Genomic DNA, 19,768 nt, shown 5'->3' with positions numbered 1-19,768 from the left:
GAGGGAGAGAATTCCATAGAGTGGGTGCAGCCCGAAAAAAGTCCTGTAACCGGGAATGGGAGGATGTAATGAGGGTGGATGAGAGACGCAGATCTTGTGTAGAACGGAGTTGCCGAGTTGGGAGATATTTTGAGACAAGAGAGGAGATGTATGTTGGTGCAGCTTTGTTGATGGCCTTGTAGGTTAGTAAGAGTATTTTATATTGAATTCGGTACAAAACAGGCAGCCAGTGTAGAGACATACAAATATCAGTCTTGCCGCAGCGTGCAAAATAGATTGTAGGGGTTTGAGTCTGTTTTTGGGAAGACCAGTAAGGAGGGAATTGCAATAGTCAATGCGGGAGATAAGTGCATGAATTAAGGTTTTTGTAGTGTCTTGCGTGAGATATGTGCGAATTCTGGAAATGTTCTTTAGATGTATGTAGCAGGATTTAGATATAGAGTCAATGAGTCATATATAATACAAACCAAATTAAAATAATGTAACTGGATCAATACCGGCATCATTTATCTTGACTGATAACAGGAAGAAATCCACTCTGGACGTAGCATTATGTGAAGTAAAGAAGCATGTATGATACAAATAATTTTGGTGCCTTGTCCTCAAAAAATCTATAATGTGGAGTTGCTTTAAAAATGTAGTTGAGCTCTATTTGTATTTTTTTTTTATTATTCATCTCCATTAAGCAACAACAGTCTCCTCCATCAATGACATTTTTACCTGTATTGAGATACAATTTGGTCATTAAGTTGAAGAAGAATTTCTTGCTATATGTAATTGTAGCCTAAATATTACAGTGACCAAGTTTTTTTCAAAAGTATATCAACAGTCATATATCTACTATCTTTATCTACTTCACTTAATATACCATGTCAAAGACCCTTTTTCAATAATATAGCCACACCTCTGGATTTGGACTTATATGGATCATGAATCTAACCTCTGCCATTCAATTTGCAAAGGTGTAAGATGTGATGCTTGTAGGAAGGATATTTAAGAATGCCCATTGTTAGTGATTGTGGCGATGTTTTTTTTCCATTTGATAGGGGAGTTAATACCTCAAACATTCCTGGAGGTGACCTTAAGTGAATACATCACTTACTCAACATTATAGATAACTGTTGCTATGTACCTCTTAGTTTTAGAGGTTATGCCTCACAATATGGGAACACTAATGCATTTACACCATAGCAAACCATGTATGGCCAACATTCTAGAACAGATGACAGAACTGGACACCGGTTGGGATCTCATCGCCATGGAAAACCATAATAGATGTACACAGTAACAGCTCTGTTGCGTGACATGTAAGAAACAATAACTTTCTGGGATGTAAGCGGTGGCAAGGCTTAAAGACCAGGGGCCTGATTCATTAAGGATCTTAACTTGAGAAACTTCTTATTTCAGTCTCCTGGACAAAACCATCTTACAATGCAAGGGGTGCAAATTAGCATTCTGTTCTGCACATAAGTTAAATACTGACTGTTTTTTCATGTAGCACACAAATATCAACTTTAAATTACAGTGTACAAATAAGCTATCAAGTATTTGTGTGGAAAAACAGTCAGTATTTAACTTATGTGCAAAACAGAATGCTAATTTGCACCCCTTGCATTGTAACATAGTTTTGTCCAGGAGACTTAAATAAGAAACTTCTTAATTTAAGATCCTTAATGAATCAGGCCCCAGATTTCCATGTTACTTAGACCCACGAGGTATACACATATTAAAGTGTTGGCTAGCCCAAAAGAGAAGCAGAATTGTAGCCTGAATTTAAAATATAGAACAAGACTAAGGGGTATATTTACTAAACTGCGGGTTTGAAAAAGTGGAGACGTTGCCTATAGCAACCAATCAGATTCTAGCTCTCATTAATACCACTTTCATACTGCCGCCCCTGCAATATCCCGGGTTTTTGAAGCCGGGTTTTTGCAGGGTCTCGGAGCGTCCCAGCTCAGAAACACCATTCATACTGCACCTCGGACCCGGGAATTTCCTGGGTTGACCCCATTCATACTTCTTCGATGTGGCAGGCCCACGTGGCACAGAATGAATGTAGCACACATCGTTTCAGCGGAACTGGTATGATGAGTCGCATATGAGGTGGTATGGAGAGCCACCACGCGGGGTCAAAACGGAACCAGAAGTAAAAGAAAACATAATAAAAGATTGAATCTACTGATTTAAACATCCATATAATGCGATAATATATTTTTGTATACATACAAGAAAGATTAATGTAAATTTAGAAGTACTGTAATACACTCATCTCTGCCAATATCCAGTTAAGATGCAATCATACTTTTTGTAGAGAAGATATTCCACAACATAGATTAACAAGAGGTTGCGTGCTTACTTGTCATGTGATGTAAATAGCATATAGTCATGATCTAAAGATTGAGATCTAAAATAACTGCCATTAACATATAACATTCATTTAGTTTCTATAGGAAGTTCTTTAATTCCAAAGGCACGTTCTATTTTATTGTGAACCTGAGGCATATATATGGTCTTTGTTGCAGTGAGAGGATGACGTCTGGATTGTTTTGTTTGGATATAGCCAGGTTTGGTGGTGCTGGAGTTAGTGTACATTGTGGTAGGGTGGGTATATGTCTTCTAGGATTGAAAGTGACACTGATATATGTGGTAGCTAATACATTTAATATAAAAGTTGCACCTGAATGTTAGGTAACCGGAGAATAATGTTTTTTATTTCACAGTTCATATCCAAAAGTATACATTTTGGTCCTAGCATACCGCTCAACATTATCCAGCCAGAAAGCAGGACATTGTGTGTATGTCACCATGAGCAAGAATTGAACGTGATCACGCATATTTGGGGCATAGGCGCGTCATGGGTGGTTGTGCCAAACTCCCGCTTTGGGTGTGCAGCACTAGACCACAGTCAACCTCTTGTTCCTTCAACTGAAAACTCCTGTGAACTGCAGGGTGCACCAGTTGGGAGCTAAGTCATCCTTTAATGCAGGGCTGGCACTTTGTGTTAGAAATTGTGGTGCGCTCTGACCCACCAACTAAGTTTAGAAATTATACTTTTGTTATTAACAGGGGAACAAAATTAACTAAAAAAAATTCACAAAACATAAACAGAAATACCAGGGCCTCAAGCATGTTCTTGAAATAGTATGATATCATTTATCACACACACACATATATATATATATATATATATATATATATATATATATATATATATATATATCAATTATTTATATAGCACCATTAATTCTGCAGCGCTGTACAGTGAACACACTCATATCAGTCCCTGCCCCATTGGAGCTTACAGTCTAAATTCCAATCACACTGCTGTCTCCAAATGAATGCAACATTTATTTAATCTTTGTTTCCATGCTTTATCACACTGCCCCCCCCTTCATCACATTGCCCCCCCCCTTCGTCACACTGCCCCCCCTTCGTCACACTGCCCCCACCCTTCATCATACTGCCCCCACCATTCATCACTCTGCCCCCCTTCATCAGACTGCACCCCCCTTCCCCTTCATCACTTTCCCCCCTTCATCATACTGCCCCCTCCCTTCATCACACTGCCCCCGCCCTTAATCACATTGCCCCCCTTCATCACACTGCCCCTACCCTTCATTCCACTCCTCCCACCTTTCATCACACTGCCCCCACCCTTCATCACACTGCCACCCCTTCATCACACTGCCCCCACCCTTCATCAATCTTTTCCCCTTCTTCATCATACGCTCCCCATGCAGCTGCACTTGTCGATTGTGCCTTGAGCCTGCACTGCTTTAATGAAAACATATTTAACTTAATTATTTTAAAGTTTTTTTTAAGTCTGTTACTTATTCTCACTGCCTTAATTTCATTCCTTAATGTTGACTATGCATTTATACTTTATTGTTATACAGTACTGTACAAAACCCTAAATGATTAGCTAAATGCATTTCGGAGATGCATTGGCCAACTGTCAGCATAAAATAATAAATAAGAACTTGGGTTATGGAAAGATATAATAAATGGTGTAAATAATTTTTATTTCAAATTATTGACAGACATTTGGGAATGTGTTATCTCTGAAATGCTGGCATATTATTATTACCATAACTACTAAGTTTAATACACAGAGAGAATTATTGACTTACCCAGAGACGGACATCCATGCCAGAAAATAAACCTAATTAAATCATGTGTAATTCTGTGCTATGATTATTGATTGATAAGCATTTTAGTTCAACGAAAAACCTTATGCTCCAGATTCCTAACCTATTTCTTTACAATATAAATAGGATTCCCATAGTATTATCCAATTAATTACGTGCATCTAACAATTGACACTTTGCAATCCCCTTTAAATTCCTGCCGCAAACGTGATAGTGCTGTTGCCATTTGTGTCATGCGACTCCTTTACATACTCCAAATTCCAAAATATGTTTCCTTTTCTGCAACCTCTTAATAATGTGTCTATCCTCATGTGGCTTAGCTAAATTGGAATTACGTCACATACATGCTGCTTACTGCAAACATGAACAAACTGTGACACCCATTTCATCTAATGTTACTATTGCTGTCCAATGTGTATTTCTCATACTTGCCAACTTTTCCTTGTTGGCTTCAGGGAGATCCCGGAGGAGGTGGGTGTGCGGGGCGGGGCTTGATGAATTGCATCATTTTGGCTGCGCCCTCTAAACAATTGTCACAATATTGGCCAATTACAGCAGGGGGCGGGGCTATGATGGCACAATATTTGCATCATTAAGCCCCGCCCTGGAGAGACACTTTGCAGGGGCGAGAACCGGGAGGTTGCCCTGCTCTCTCTTTAACAATGTGTTAAAGAAAAGCAGCTAATGAATCTCTAGAGACTAAAGTGTCTTTTACATTTCTGTCTCCATTACTGAAGTCATGTTGTCTTACCTGTCAGTCTTTGATTAAATCTTGGTCTCCATGAAAATGGCCACCTCCATAGGCATCAATACATGGTCATAGGACACAATTTCTGAACTGTGTCATCATGCCACAGATAGCGAAGCCAACCACGTCTTGTACTGGCTCAGCATCAGGGAGAATGCCAGAGGGAGATCACCCCTATTTCAGGGAGTTTCCCTGACATTCAGGGAGAGTTGGCAAGTATGGTATTTCTCAAGGATCAGGTTTTAAATAACCTGACTGACAGCTCATATAAAGGCCTCACACTGGTGTTTTTAAAATGCATTTTATCTGCGTTTCGAACGCTTTTAAAACACATGTAAATGGGTCTAACAATGGAAATATTGTTATTATTTACTAACGGTACTTATTCCGTTTAATGCATTGTGAAGCCTGGAGTGATCTGTAAAACGCTAGTAAAAGCGCATATAAAACGCGTTTATGTTTGACATGCCTTTTAGTAGCGGTTTTACTAACTAAAATTACAAGCACATAAGGCATCAGTGGGTATAAAGCCCTAAAGCTGCTTTCCTGGTTACATGATAATGACCTGTAAGCCGCAAAAAATAGCTTCCCCCCCAGTTTTTGCGGGGGGTACTCTGGCGAACGCTGATGCTGCACATTTCAGCCTCTGGGGGTGGTGTCTGTGCTGACCAATAAGAAGCTGCAAGAACTGAGCGGCTAGAGAGCCACATGGTGCCTTATCTCTGTTGTATGACATCTTAAACATGCTTACCAACCTTTTAACATTGAACTCCGGGAGATCCCGGGCAGGGGTCCGTGGTTGGAAGGCGGGAGGGGGCGGGGCGCGGTCAATCTCGTCATTTTGGCCCCACCCCGGCAACAAAAACGTCATTTTGCCGCAGGGGACGGGCCAAAATGACGCGATTCACTGCGAATCGCATCATTTTGGCCATCAAATAGCAGTATGCAGGATACTTGCCTGCTCTCTCGGAAGTCCGGGAGACCTACCCAATTTTCGGGAGTCTCCCGGACATTCCGGGAGAGTTGGCAAGTATGATCTTAAAGTATCTGTCACTTTTGACTAAATACGTTTCTTGCACTATATAATTGTTTTGATGTGCTCCCTCCACCCGGGAGACAGCACAGAAAAACAATGCACCCTGTGCGCAACTGCATACCGCCCGATATTTGAAATGCCAAAGTTTGGACATGGCAACACCTCCTCCGAAATGGGAGCGTAATAGTGTCGCACAAGGGCGAGTGTCTGTGCGCAGTGGGCATGTCTACGTACCCAGGAGCATGCCCAGCTCTTCTGAAGAGGTAGGCCATCACCAACCCACATCCCCTCTCCTAAAAACACCCTAGCTCTGCAACAGGCACCTGAAGGCACCTACACCTGGTGCATGAGGCACCAACGGGGACATACCTCCCAAATCCCTGCGAGTTTTGACAAATGTGCCTACCATTGGGTAGTCCCCTCAAATCAGAATTTTTGCAACGAAATTGGGGCATTTGGGAGTACGTAGATATATGACTTTTCTTGAGCGTTGTCACAGATATTGCTCTTTAACACTGTTTTTACTGTTTCTACCACCTTTTTTTTACACTTAAATAGTGCACTAAACACTATATAAAAACAGTATATCCTCAAAAGTGACATGTCCTCTTTGCACGGCCTGCAAACTTATATAGTCCTAAAATAGATTCTGATCACCCGATGTTAAAAATACATCCAACTTATTGTTGTTAGGCTTCATTTATATATTATTTAGATCTGTACAATAAGTTGAGCATTTGATGTTAACTCTACAGGATACACTTTGAAAGTGAGAGTGTTTGGCTCACTTGAGATTTCCACACAATCAATTACACATGAATAATCAATCGTCATCTTCAGAAGGATCATGGGTAAAAACCTGGCACCTCTCTACAGAAATCACTTTTTTTACCATTGTGTTGTAGAAAATGACCTTGTAATTTTATGCTGGAACCTCAACTATAGCAGAACAGAACTTGTCTTACTGAAAGAATTCAGCTGCTGCAGAATCTCTAGGGATAAAGAGTTCTCCAATATAATTCCATTCCTCAAAGTCACATCCTATTATGGAGTCAAACTTTAAAGAACAGAATATCCATCCGAACATGTCATCTCTAAGTTATACCAGTGTTGTTCTTGCTATAAAATGTTGTTTTTTTTTATTTGTTTTAGGTTTATAGCTAAACCATGTGCTTTAGCTCTGAAAATACAAGCCAGTGGACCACAGAAGGCCCAGCACAATGCTATTCTGGAAAAAGTCTTTACTGCAATCACAAAGGTATAATACTGCAGTGAAATACTGCATTTCTTTCTACTTATTAATTTACGTTACAAGTGATTGTACAGACCATCCTAAATTGGATGTACAATCTCATAAATCGCATTGGTGTCTTTGTTACCTGGCAAAGCACAGGGCATCTTTTTTTTTACATTAGAATCATCATCATCATCATCATTTATTTATTTATATAGCGCCAGCAAATTCCATAGCGCTTTACAATTGGGAACAAACATTAATAAAACAATACTGGGTAATACATACAGACAGAGAGGTGAGAGAACCCTGCTCGCAAGCTTACACTCTATGGAACAATCCCTGATGAATCTGTCTTTCAGCTTCTTATCTGCAAAGAATAGTACTGGTGGTAAGGGGCAGGGCTGCCAGCAAATTAAAGAGGCATAGTTTTAGGTATTCTCAGGTCAAATCTTCAACAATCTTCAGCCGATCAGATCATCTGAATATTCACAGGAGCACAGATTGTGTAAGTAGATGTGTGTGCTAATATTTTGGGAGGCAGAGACTTGTCCACTCATGTGATTGTGTGAATAGAGGACAAACTGCCTGTGACAGGGCCAGTTACATGATGTGAGAAGGAAAATGCAGGAAAATAGAAAACCACAGATGGAGAGTATGTAATGTAGAAATAGCAGGGTCCTCCAAAAAGCACAAACTACTATGTAAGGTTTCTGACAATTTGTTATTTCAGTGCATCACAACCTTACCATATCAAAGTGTTAATTCATGGTGACAGGTCAAGTTTAAAAATATTTTAGGCAAAAATATGTTATAAAGGAGGTGTCTACCAAAAATGTATTTCCTCCACAAACCCACTAACACAGGGGTGGGCAAACCTGTCCTCAAGGGCCATATCCAGTTAATGTTTTTAGGATTTCTGTCTGTAGAAACAGGTGGGATAATTACTGACCCAGCCAAATAGATTAACTCAGCTGTACATGATTAAAGAAATCCTAAAAACATGAACTGGATATGGCCCTTGAGGACAGGTTTGCCCACCCCTGCACTAACAAAACCGCAAGGTCCAAACCTGGGACTTTCTCAATTCAGGTGATGCTCCCTGCTTTCTGCTGGTTTAATGTCAATTTCAAGTGCAATCGACAATCTGTTCAAGTGTTTACTGCCTACAGATTGTTATTGAATGGATAGGCTGCATATTTATTGATGACTGCTTTACAGCAGGGCCATCTTTTCCATTGGGCATGATGGGCAGGTGCCCGGGGGCCCCACGGGCAAGGGGGCCCCAAAGGCAGGGCTCTTAATTAGAATAAATAATCCTGCAAAAGAAAAAACCTGCAAAAAAAAAATCTTCAAGGGTCACTGAGCAAGTACATCTATCTATCTCTATCTCTATATATCTATATCTGTATACATCTATCTATCTATCTATCTTATATATATATATATATATATATATATATGTAGGGGCCCCAGTGCACTGCTTTGCCCGGGGGCCCATAATGTTGTTAAGATGGCCCTGCTTTACAGATGTCACTGGTTCCTCGCATGTTTTCTAACTGCATTCTTATGAATATTGTACTCTGCACTGTGTGTAGGTGAAGGATGCATTTTTAACTATACTTTTATTAACGAGCCAAGTTATTGTTCTTGCAGTTTATTTTTATTGCATACAATTTGTTAATATTTTTCCTTTCAATTACATATTTCCTGCCATGGTTACTCTATGCAGTTAATGTAACTGTATGTAACACAATACAAGTCTATATAATACGATGCAAACTAATAGGAAATGACATGAAATACAATATGGTTTAAATGCTGTATGAACTGCTAAAAACTAATATATGAACCTGCTGAAAGCTAATTTCACAGCCAAAGAAAGGTTCTTAAACAGCTTAATATATAAATGTGAGAAAAGTGTAAGTGCATATGTACAGCATTTTGCTATTATAAATTCTCAACCTCATAAAACTAGATTTGTTATTCCGTAAAATGTAATATTAAACTTCTTTTATGTACTTTTACAGCACCCTGATGAAAAGAGACTGGAGGGACTTTCAAAGCAGCTGGACTGGGATGTGCGTAGTATTCAGCGTTGGTTTCGGCAGAGAAGGAATCAAGAAAAGCCGAGTATTCTAAATCGTTTCTGTGAAAGCATGTACGTAACAGTTCTCTCTTGCTGTTTATTAGCAAGTGCATAATGTACACATACAAGTTTACTGAACTTTGTTCTTTTGAAAAATTTCACCCGAAACAAGAAAAAATATTTGGGGTTGAACATACCAAGATAAGAGATAATACAAAGTTCTACTTGCTTTCAGATTCAAACAGGCTGTGGTGTTCATGATGCCAAACTGATCATCCCTGTGTTCGCCTTAGCAAGCCTGCAGCTCTGGACCACTAGAACCTTGTTCGTCCTGCATGATCAGGGTAACACTAGACCGAGGCGAAGTAAAACTTTGTATTTTATCTTATCTCAGTGAACTCCACCCAAAAGTACATTTTTATATTTGGGTGAAAATTTCCTTTATCCTTCAAGTTTTAGAATTGGAGATAGAAATAGCAAAGGTGGTGGATATTGAAATAATGTGAGATAAAGAAACAGATTTGCAGGAATTGTGTGAATGAGACTGGTAAGAAATAAGGTGCAATGGGAAGTAACTATATTGGATACACAAAGTATAGATGAAGAGCAGTTTGATGGGTTCCCATTTTCCCTATTTTTTCCATCTAAAATTTTGACCTATCACAAGGCTTATTTTCTCATAATTCAAATTATTGATGAACCCACAGTGGAATTAGGTTCAGACAAGGATGTGCAACATGAGGTGGACTTTATGACCTGAAAAAGCTTCAGGTAACGGGTGTTTTTATCTAAGGAATACGGAACTTTTAGACAAGCGTCATGTTAAAGTGCCTGTCTCACCTGTCTGACCTCTGAGAACTCTGCACTTACTAATTACATAGTATTGTTATGGAGGCGGCGGGATAGTGTGGCGTGATCTGGTGTTTCTGCTTCATTTTGGAAGGAATGTCCTATCTCTTATTAGGTCTTCTTCAATATATATTTTTTTGCAAAGAAAGGTAATATATTCTTACTTCTCAATATTTCAGATTACCAAAGAGGGTCATTTGCAGTTTGTTGCATTAAGCATAATTTACTTGCTTCATGAGATATAAATATCGGTGGTAGTTATTTTCCCAGCTCAGACAAACCCGACACAGTAGAGAGCGACGAAAATATACCAATGACAACGACATCGGTCATGTACAAATTGCGACTTACCAAATTAATGACAAGGGGTGTTTGCGGCAGCTTGAATTCCTTCCCACTGTAAAAACCGACTTTGCAAAAGCTGGACACTAGCAACACGCGGCCGCATGCGCAGCAGCTCTCTCCCTATATTTTTTTTTTTTGGGGGGGACCCCCCTTAAAAATCCTGCGTTTGCCCCTGCAGCTTCTGTTTCTTTTATTGCAGTTAGTCAAAATATAGTGTTATTGTGTTTTAGTGCTGTTGATGTGAAGGATGATGAGTGGAGATGTACTATAGGTGGTCATCAATCTCACCACTCACACACCTTCTGCCAGGCTAGAGAAATGAGTTTAATCTCACCCAAACAGCTCAAACTCTGTATGTTGTATTGTGACTGCCAAGGATTAATGTGAGGTGCCCACTGGCACACCACAAAACATTTATCACCTATCTAACTTAGTGTAATGTGATCAGGCAAACAAAATGTAGACTTATACACCATTAGCCATCAGAGGGTTAATTTTGCTAAACATCTATTCAGCAGTCACGTGGATTCATTAGAGTATATTGACAGAACATATTAAAGTTTTTAGCTTTAATTAAACTATGCATACTGCTTAGAATTACAGAAACTGAATGTTACAAAACGACAAACAGAGTATGCTGCCATGCAAAAGGTTATTAATGGATAATTAGTGTGAATTTCCTGAGACTGTGTTACAAAAATCTCAGTTTGCGAACTTCCCTAAAATATGAGCAACATTATTTTGTGCTCTTCACTTTTGGTTCATCTTCACAGCACCTGCACCCTGATTGTAGATGTAAGTGTTGTATTAGCTTAGAACAAGATCAATTTATGACGTAGTGTAATAAACGCTATCCATCCCCCCAAAAATATTTTATTCTGCAAGCAGTCATTAGCTTATAATGACACAATATAATAAAGTTTTTAGCATCAATTAAAAGGTTTCCTTGAGTACAGACTGTATGACCCGTGGCATTGAGTCTACTACCAATGTCTGGAATTGCTCAACAAGTTTCTTCTACACAAAAAAATCACTCAAATGATGCCTGGTTGACGGTGGTAGAAAACACAGTCTCCGATGTTATTCCAGAATGTTCCGTAAACGCTTGAGTTGGTTAAGATGACTAAGGAGGCCATCAGATATGGGTATCGCCAGTTCTCATCAAACCATTAGGGGACCTCACATACTTTGGGGACAGGGGTGTTGTCTCCTGAAAGACATCCCTCCTGTCAATAAAAAAAAAAAACTTCAACATGAGGCGAAAATGAACATTCAGTAGCAATTAACATTGACCTTGGCTTCTAAAGGAATGACCATATTATGTGAGGATCACGCACCCCACAACATGTAACCACCAAAACACTTCACTGTTGGATACGAGTGCTCAGGACTGTAGAGTTCTGTAGGAACTATAGATTCTTCTATTTGTCAAGAAGATTTGGAACGTTGATTTATCTAACCATATCATCTTCCTTCACTGCTTGACAGTCCATTGCCTGTACTCTTAGCACCACTGAACATGCAAATATGTTTTCCCAGGTGGGGTGAGTGGTATCGCGATCCTGTAGTATGCTCTTACTTCCACTTTTGGCCTTTACGGATGTTATTTTTCCCCCTCTTAGTTCCATGGTGGCATCGGTGAAGCTCCTGCCAAGCGTACACTAACAATCACCCCTCTTTCAATGTCAGTGAGGTCTCCTATTGCAGCTGTGCTAGCTATAATTATAGACAAGAAGGGCATTTCATCATTTTCTACATGATCCTGTACACGCTGGGATGTTAATTGCTTGATTAATGCTAATTAATGCATCATTGGTAGCCCCTGCTTTCAATACGCTTGATGTCCCTCATTTACCCATGGGTTTCCATTGTTTAGTCTGTGGCTTGTATCTCAACTTGCAGGATGCCCTTGAAATTGAAACAGCATGTGCACAAGATAACATTATTTTGTGCTCTTGTCGTTTGTGTGACTTCCAGACTAATTATAGATAGAAGGTGATGTTGTATTTGTGGACCATCAAGTGTTTCAGAACTTCTCTGGGTTACTGCAAATATAATTCCCCATAGAGAGCAATTACACATTGGGCAAGACATCATAAAGTGAGATCTACCTAGGTGCTTCGCAAGGCTCTTGTAGTAACACAGTCTGCATGCATACAGAGCAATGCAAAATCAATAAAACAGAGACAAATATGTTAATTTGGCCTTTTATTATTTTAACATTGGTAACTGGATAGAGCCCTGTATGCACTAAAAATGCATACGCATATGTCCTTATGCAGATATACTCATACTCCCTTGCGGGGGTCCCCGGTGAGGACCGGAGGCGCGTTAGACTCTGCACCACCCTCCAGAGCAGTGCCAACACCAGCAGGTATTCTTCAGTGTCTAAGTCACGTGATACACATTAGTTAATTGATGTCATATTGTGGACCTTGGAAGGAAAGAAGATTCCGATTTGATTTCTAAAAGGCTAAACAATAGCTTTTTATATTGAATTGAGTTGAATTGGTTTTATTTGTATTTTATTTAAGTGTTTAATAACATTTTATATGGAACTTTCGACTTTGGCATGTACTATTAACAATGTCAACACCATATTCTCTCTTGTGTATACAATATATGATGGATAATGTCCAGAACTTGTTTAGATATAAATTTTCATTGTAAGCACTGCATGCCCCCCTCATGGACCCCATGCTGTCCTGCAGCACCCTAGAAGATTGGCACCTACTGCAGTGTAGTTTAATGTTTCCTGTCTCATCATGTCTCTTATCTTGAGGCACACATTGAAGGTCATTTAGAGCAGAAGCAAAATTTTAGTGTCATTATTTGTCGTGCAGAGGGCTGCACATCCATTTCTACAAAGGAAAAGGATTTTTTTTTCAGAGGACGGCATTAGGTCTTGTGAATTACTGTGCGCTGAAATTGTTTGCTTTGTACACTAGCCACCAGATTGCAGATTGCCTTTAAACACTCTCCTCCAGATCGGAGGTCTGCTTTATTTTGAAGCCACACAATTAGAATTCTGCTTTATACACAAGCTAACTAGCCACAGATTTAAATGTTGAATTACATTATATAATAATCACTAGATTTGAATTCTGCTGTTGACACTAGCCACCAAATTGCTCTGCTCCATATACTTGTCTTCAGATTGGCAATATAATAGAAACCAGATTGATCTCTGTTTTACCAGACTGAAAGGGTACCCTTTTTATACCTCCCTGCTCATCCTGCTGGAGCTCTCTGCGGCCTTTGACACCGATGACCACGCACTCCTATTGCAGACCATTCTTTCTTTTGGCCTCTGGCTCTGTCCTCACCTGGTTCACCTCATACCTCCCCAACTGCTCCTTCTCTGTATCCATTTCTGGTTCACCCCCCCCCCACCTTCACCCTCCTCCTTGTAGGAGTTCCTCATGGCTCTGTTTTTGTACCTCTACCTTTTGCTGTACACTACTTCCCTGGGTGATCTCATCACCTCTTTCGGTCTCCAATATCACCTTTATGCCGATAACATTCAACTCTACTTTCGCTTCTCCTGAACCCCCCTTCCTCCCTCGTGTTTTTGACTGCCTTTCCGCCACCTCTTGGATGTCTTAACGTCAAAACTGAGCTCATTTTCTTCCCTCCTTCTAGATCTTCATCCCATAGTGATCTTTCTATCACTGTTAACAACACCACCATCTCATCTGTTCCCGAACTCCACTGCCTGGGCATTACCTTTGACTCCTCCCTCTCTTTTGCCCCCCCATATTCGATCTCTTGCCCAATTCTGTCGCTTCCAACTCCATAACATAGCTTGCATCCAACCCCTCCAATCTCACGATGCCATTGAATCTATTATCCATGCTCTCATCATTTCTCAGCTTGATTACTGTAACCTTCTTCTCACCAGCCTACCCCTCTCCTACTACTTTCTCCCCTCAGGTTTATATTAAACGTGGCTGCAAGACTCATCTTCCTCTCCCGTCACTCCTCCCCTCTGTTTTACCTTACTCTGGCTCCCCTCCCCTACAGAATCCTTTTCAAACTTCTCACCCTTACCTACAAGGCCCTTTCCCACTCCACTCTCCCATAGATCTCCAACTTCCTCTCCATTCACACTCCATCCTGTGATCGACCAATGACTGTAGCATCTCTTCCACTCTGATCATCTCATCCCAATCCAGAATCCAAGATTTCTCCCAGGGCTGCCCCCCTCAACTGGAATGAACTCCCACGCTCCATCTGATTGTCCCCTAATTTGTGCACCTTCAAACGGGCACTTAAACTCATGTATTCCTCAAAGCCTACCAGCCATCCACCTAACCATCTCTCCATACTTGTTCTCCTCTTCGCTCTGGTCCGTTGCTCGCTCCTCTTGAGCTTTATCCACTCTGACTCACCATTGTGCCTGCTGTCTTTTTGCCCTCCTTTTAGGATGTAAGCTCTTATGAGCAGGGCCCTCTTCCTTCCTGTCTCTTCCTACCTATTCTTCTGCTCCAACTTCACTGTGCAAGCTATGTTTGGAACTTTGTGAAGTCCTGGTATATTTTATTTTTTGTTTCTGTACTGTTCTACCCTGTATGGTCCACTGTCTGTCTTCTGTACAGCGCTGTGGAAATCTTGTGGCGCCCTTTACATATAGATTAATAATAATAATTATAATAATAATATACTAGCCTCTAGATTGTGGCTTGCTTTGTAAACAAGCCACCAGAATGGACTATGCATTATACATTTAACAGCAGAATAAACTCTGTTTTGATTGGGCTTTCCTTTGTGTCCTATCCTTCATAACTGACCACTGTAGTAACCTCCAGAGCTGACTATTGTAGTCACTTTACTGAGCGCTAGGGATTTGTTTATATGGTTGTAGCATGGGCCTCCATTCCTAATGACAGCTCTCCCTGTAGATTACAGCAGCAACATAATTGTCATATTTATAGAATTAACTTAAATATACTGAATATACTCTACAAATAACTAAAATTCTTTCCTGTGAGAGAACATATATTTTGTAATGGTCCATTTCATCTGAAGTTATTTATGCTGCATCTAACATATTTAGATTTCCCTTTTAATCAGTTACTAAAATGTTTTTGAAGGGTGAATATGTAATTTTAAGTGACACATTTTATTAGGTAATGGTGCTGTGGTATATTGGACGCTCTCATGTTTACTGAGATGTGTTTAGACAAGTTGTGGCTGTCCAACTGTTTTGGATCTTCATGTTCCAGTGTGCCAGTATTACCACAACAGTTGGCGTGCTATAGGTTCCCTACTTTAGGTTAATAGACGCACAAAATAATGTTACTAGAGAATTAAAATAACTTTCTTAAAATGAGAAAAAGAAGAAAAAGGGAGTACAGTGATTACTGTCACTCCTGTCCTACATACTTCTGCTTGTACTCTGCTCTCCATGTCCTGGAGTTTTTGAGTCACGGTCATCAGACAGCACTTGTAGAGGTGGTGGTCAAAAGTGGAAAATTTGTGCTTATGATGAGGCAAGTCCTGATTCATCAAGGGACGTAAACGGTGATTTTGTGCATACACTTTGCAAAATCACCCTGAGCATGCCCAGAACAAGACCGTATGCCACAAAGTGCAGTGCGTTTAATTAATCTTCGAGTGCAAAGGACACTTAGTACAGCCTGTGATTTCAGGGAGAGAACAGGGCGGGGAAGGGGCATTGGGCATGCCCTTACTGTACATTGATTGCGGGCAATCTCGAGTGCACGCAGTAGCATCCAATTCAAGCTCTGGCCATCTCTCAGTTACTTGTTTTTTTAGCCATATCTCTTGCTCCAGCTACAGGTCTAGTCTAAGTCCTGATTACTAGTGATGACAGTGCAGTATCCAATATTACATGTATTTGTAATCAGGAGCTACTGTAAAAAAATTATTTTATGTACAGAAGACATTCACAACGCTAATAAATGCATTTTATGGCAAAAAAAACCAACACTTTTTTTTATATTTTTTTTAACGTTATATCATTAATGACTATATTATCAACAGGTGGTATTAGTTGAATAGGGTTTTTTTTTCTGTTTGTTCTTTTATGATTTTATAATCCAGATATGTGTTGGACATATTCTGCAGTGTCTTGTCTAGCACAGCAGAACAGACCTACACCTGTGTTCATCACCACACGTATCTTCCCATCCGCTATTTGTTGTTCGGGCATAAGTATACCCGATTTATGTGCATATTAAAGCAAATGCACATTGTGCTCAGTATGCATGCCGTAATGAATCAGGCCCACAGTGAGGATAGTGGGTTACTAAAGCTTGTGTCATATGTTTTAATTAGGCATTGAAAGACACATGCATTTAGCTTACATTAAACAGACCATACCCATTAATTTAGAGAATGCAAATAGGAAATGCTTTGAATCTGGTCTGATCTCTGAGCAGCTGGATTTGTGAGCACACACACTTGGATGGACAAATTACAGCACAGATTTGTAATTTTAGGTTTTGGGCTAAATAATGGAATGTAAAGCTGTACATGTGTGCAATTAACATTCTGGGTCAATGATTCACCCACCCTTATGTGGGTCAGTGGGCAACATCATGGGCAGCATCAGTGGGCATAATCATTATAAATTGTGTGATATTGAACAGTCATTGTTCACTGTTTCAGTACCCTCTTCCTATATATTATTTTTCTTATTCTATTATTAATAATAATGATATTAATGAAATATGTCAACACAGAAAGAGTGTGATAATAATGCTGACCCAAAACATAGCTGAGAAGACATTGACTAAAAACAGTGATAACAATAATCTGAAGGATTTAATACCCTCATGTAGTGTTTCTGTTGACATAAACTCAGAAGCACCTACAGCAGCAGCATTTGGTCAAAAAAGCAAACAATGTTATAAAGCGCTAAGGAATATGTTGGCACTATATAAATAAATGATGATGATGTTTATTTACTGGTATTGCTAGTGTAGACAAAACCACCCTTGTCAATGATTCAAAAACAGTTATCACCATTGACAGATGAAATTGTACATTTACCCAATTCTGAAGACTTAATCAAGGTTCTCATTCTGAATATAATTATGGTATTGAGGGAAAGGCAGAGCAAGAAGGGGTAGTTATATTTTACCTTCCTTTGGATAAATATAAAAATATTGTGAATGATGGTAATGGATCAGTAAGTCTGTAATCTTGTTAACAGTTGTTATCCCAAAGGTTATAATCCTCCCCTGTTTTTTAGTCTAGAGTTCTTCTGCAAACGTCCTAGTACAGCGGTACTTGGGGTGACGATGATAACATTACTACTGCTGTTGCTTTGCCTGCCACAAGTGATGATGACAATAATATATCCGGTTGCCTTAAAATTGGTCCTTGTGTTTATAAGGTCCTGATTAGCCAGAGTCAAGTAATCTTGGTGGTTACATCATTGGTTACATCTTGATTGTGAAGGATAGGAAGGATATTATCAGTAGAGAAAAAGTTGTAGCTGCAAGCTATGCTCTCAAAACAACCTATTGAATCTTGTGAAATGGAAAGCAAACACAAGACTGTGTTTTTCAAAGCAAGATAAGTACTTCCAAACCAATAGCAAAGTTGCCTTAAAGGAAGAAGATTTTATGTAAATGTTTATTAGGGACCACCATTTAATTGTAAATTATAGTACAGCGGCATTATTATTGATTTATAATACTACAGGGGCATTGTGTTTAATTTATTATATTATGGGGGTGAGAGCTGTAACTAGTGGCGAACATTCTAAAACAATCACTGAACTAGTGCCGAACATTCTAAAACAATCACTGAGTATGGGGCCCAACATTATGTAGTATTTCTGGTCTAAGGGCACTACACGCTACAGCATGCTCCAACTCTACGATTTTACATTTAGCCGTACAGGTCATCAGTTTATTTTAAGTACATCATATACATTAAGTAAAAAATAATTTCTTATGTCTGAATTTGAGCCAGGCCTTGTTTAATTAAATTAAATGCTAAAGGTTTTGCACACTGCTGCCAATGCACAGAAGCATTCAGCCTGTTTTAATGTGAAATTAGTAATTGGTTTTAAGCATCAGCTATGACCATATTATTAAAAGCAGATGGCATGTCCTGTTTTATAGCATATTTTGTGTGATGGAGTACATTGTTAATTAAATAACATGACACACCATTGATGTAATGTTCCTTATTTATTAGGCTCTACTGCCAGCTGAGATCTAGTAGGAGTTTTGCTAACTAGAGCCTTTAAAGTTTCCACCAATTTGGTTTAAATATCCATAACATTATTGCAGAGTGCAATCATTAAAAGCAGTAATTGACGAAACATTTGTAGGCATGCAGTAATGTTTCTGTCATGTTCCTCCAGTGATTAGGATTCTTTAGCACTTCTTTAGCAGCGAATACATTCCTCTCTGTTGTCTGCAAGAATTCTGTACAGAACACTATAACCTCTGAAGGAGAAAAAAATCCCTACATTCTTATAAAGAACACTATCCACAGTGGATGGTACAAAGGTCGAGATCCCTCCACTTAAAGCACCATAGTTTAATTGATATTCATCATCATCATCATCATTTATTTATATAGCGCCAACATATTCCATAGCACTTTACAATTGGGGACAAACACAGTAAACTAATAAACAAACTGGGTAAAACAGACAAAGAGGTGAGAAGGCCCTGCTCGCAAGCTTACAATCTATGGGACAATGGGAGTTTGATACGTGAAGTTGTGCAGAACGGAGTTGCCGAGTTGGGAGATATCTTGAGACAAAAGAGGAGATGTATGTTGGTGCAGCTTTGTTGATGGCCTTGTAGGTTAGTAAAAGTATTTTATATTGGATTCGGTAGAAAACAGGCAACCAGTGTAGAGACATACAGAGTGAGTTCAGCAGAGGAATAACAGTTTGCAAGGAAAATCAATTTTGCCGCTGCATGCAAAATAGATTGTAGGGGTTTGAGTCTGTTTTGGGGAAGACCAGTAAGGAGGGAATTGCAATAGTCAATGCAGGAGATGATAAGTGCATGAATTAAGGTTTTTGCAGTGTCTTGTGTGAGATATGTGCGAATTCTGGAAATGTTTTTTAGATGTATTGCTTCTAGAACCCACTTAGCTAAGTCTTACATGGACCAAAGATAGGAGAATCTTAGAGTGCTCATACTGATGTTCAAGACTTGTCAAAGAAGGGGTTTTACATGAATGGATGGCCAAATTACTTGTCCTATAGTTGTATGACATTTTTCCAGTAGCCTTCTGCAAGCATCCAGATGCTTATTTTGGAGACCAGTGTTTCCTTTCTTGGTTTTCTTGCATCTTTACCGCCCTTAGTATTTCTTTATGG

At 39.5% G+C, this 19,768-nt stretch overlaps 1 protein-coding gene across 2 annotated transcripts in view; it reads left to right on the top strand.

The window, feature by feature from the left end:
• The window catches only part of CERS6 (ceramide synthase 6), a 171,053-nt gene that overhangs the window by 55,174 nt on the left and 96,111 nt on the right, over positions 1-19,768 (top strand). For both annotated transcript variants that reach the window (XM_075180710.1, XM_075180709.1), the window contains exons 2-3: positions 7,085-7,190; positions 9,197-9,327. In XM_075180710.1, the coding sequence (XP_075036811.1) occupies positions 7,085-7,190; positions 9,197-9,327 (237 nt within the window). The remainder of the gene's footprint in view (positions 1-7,084; positions 7,191-9,196; positions 9,328-19,768) is intronic.

This window comes from Mixophyes fleayi, chromosome 7 (genome assembly GCF_038048845.1).
Source record: "Mixophyes fleayi isolate aMixFle1 chromosome 7, aMixFle1.hap1, whole genome shotgun sequence".
NCBI classification, from domain to species: Eukaryota; Metazoa; Chordata; class Amphibia; order Anura; family Limnodynastidae; genus Mixophyes; species Mixophyes fleayi.
The sequence above is the reverse complement of the archived record's forward strand: the minus strand, read 5'-3'. Positions and strand labels throughout refer to the sequence as shown.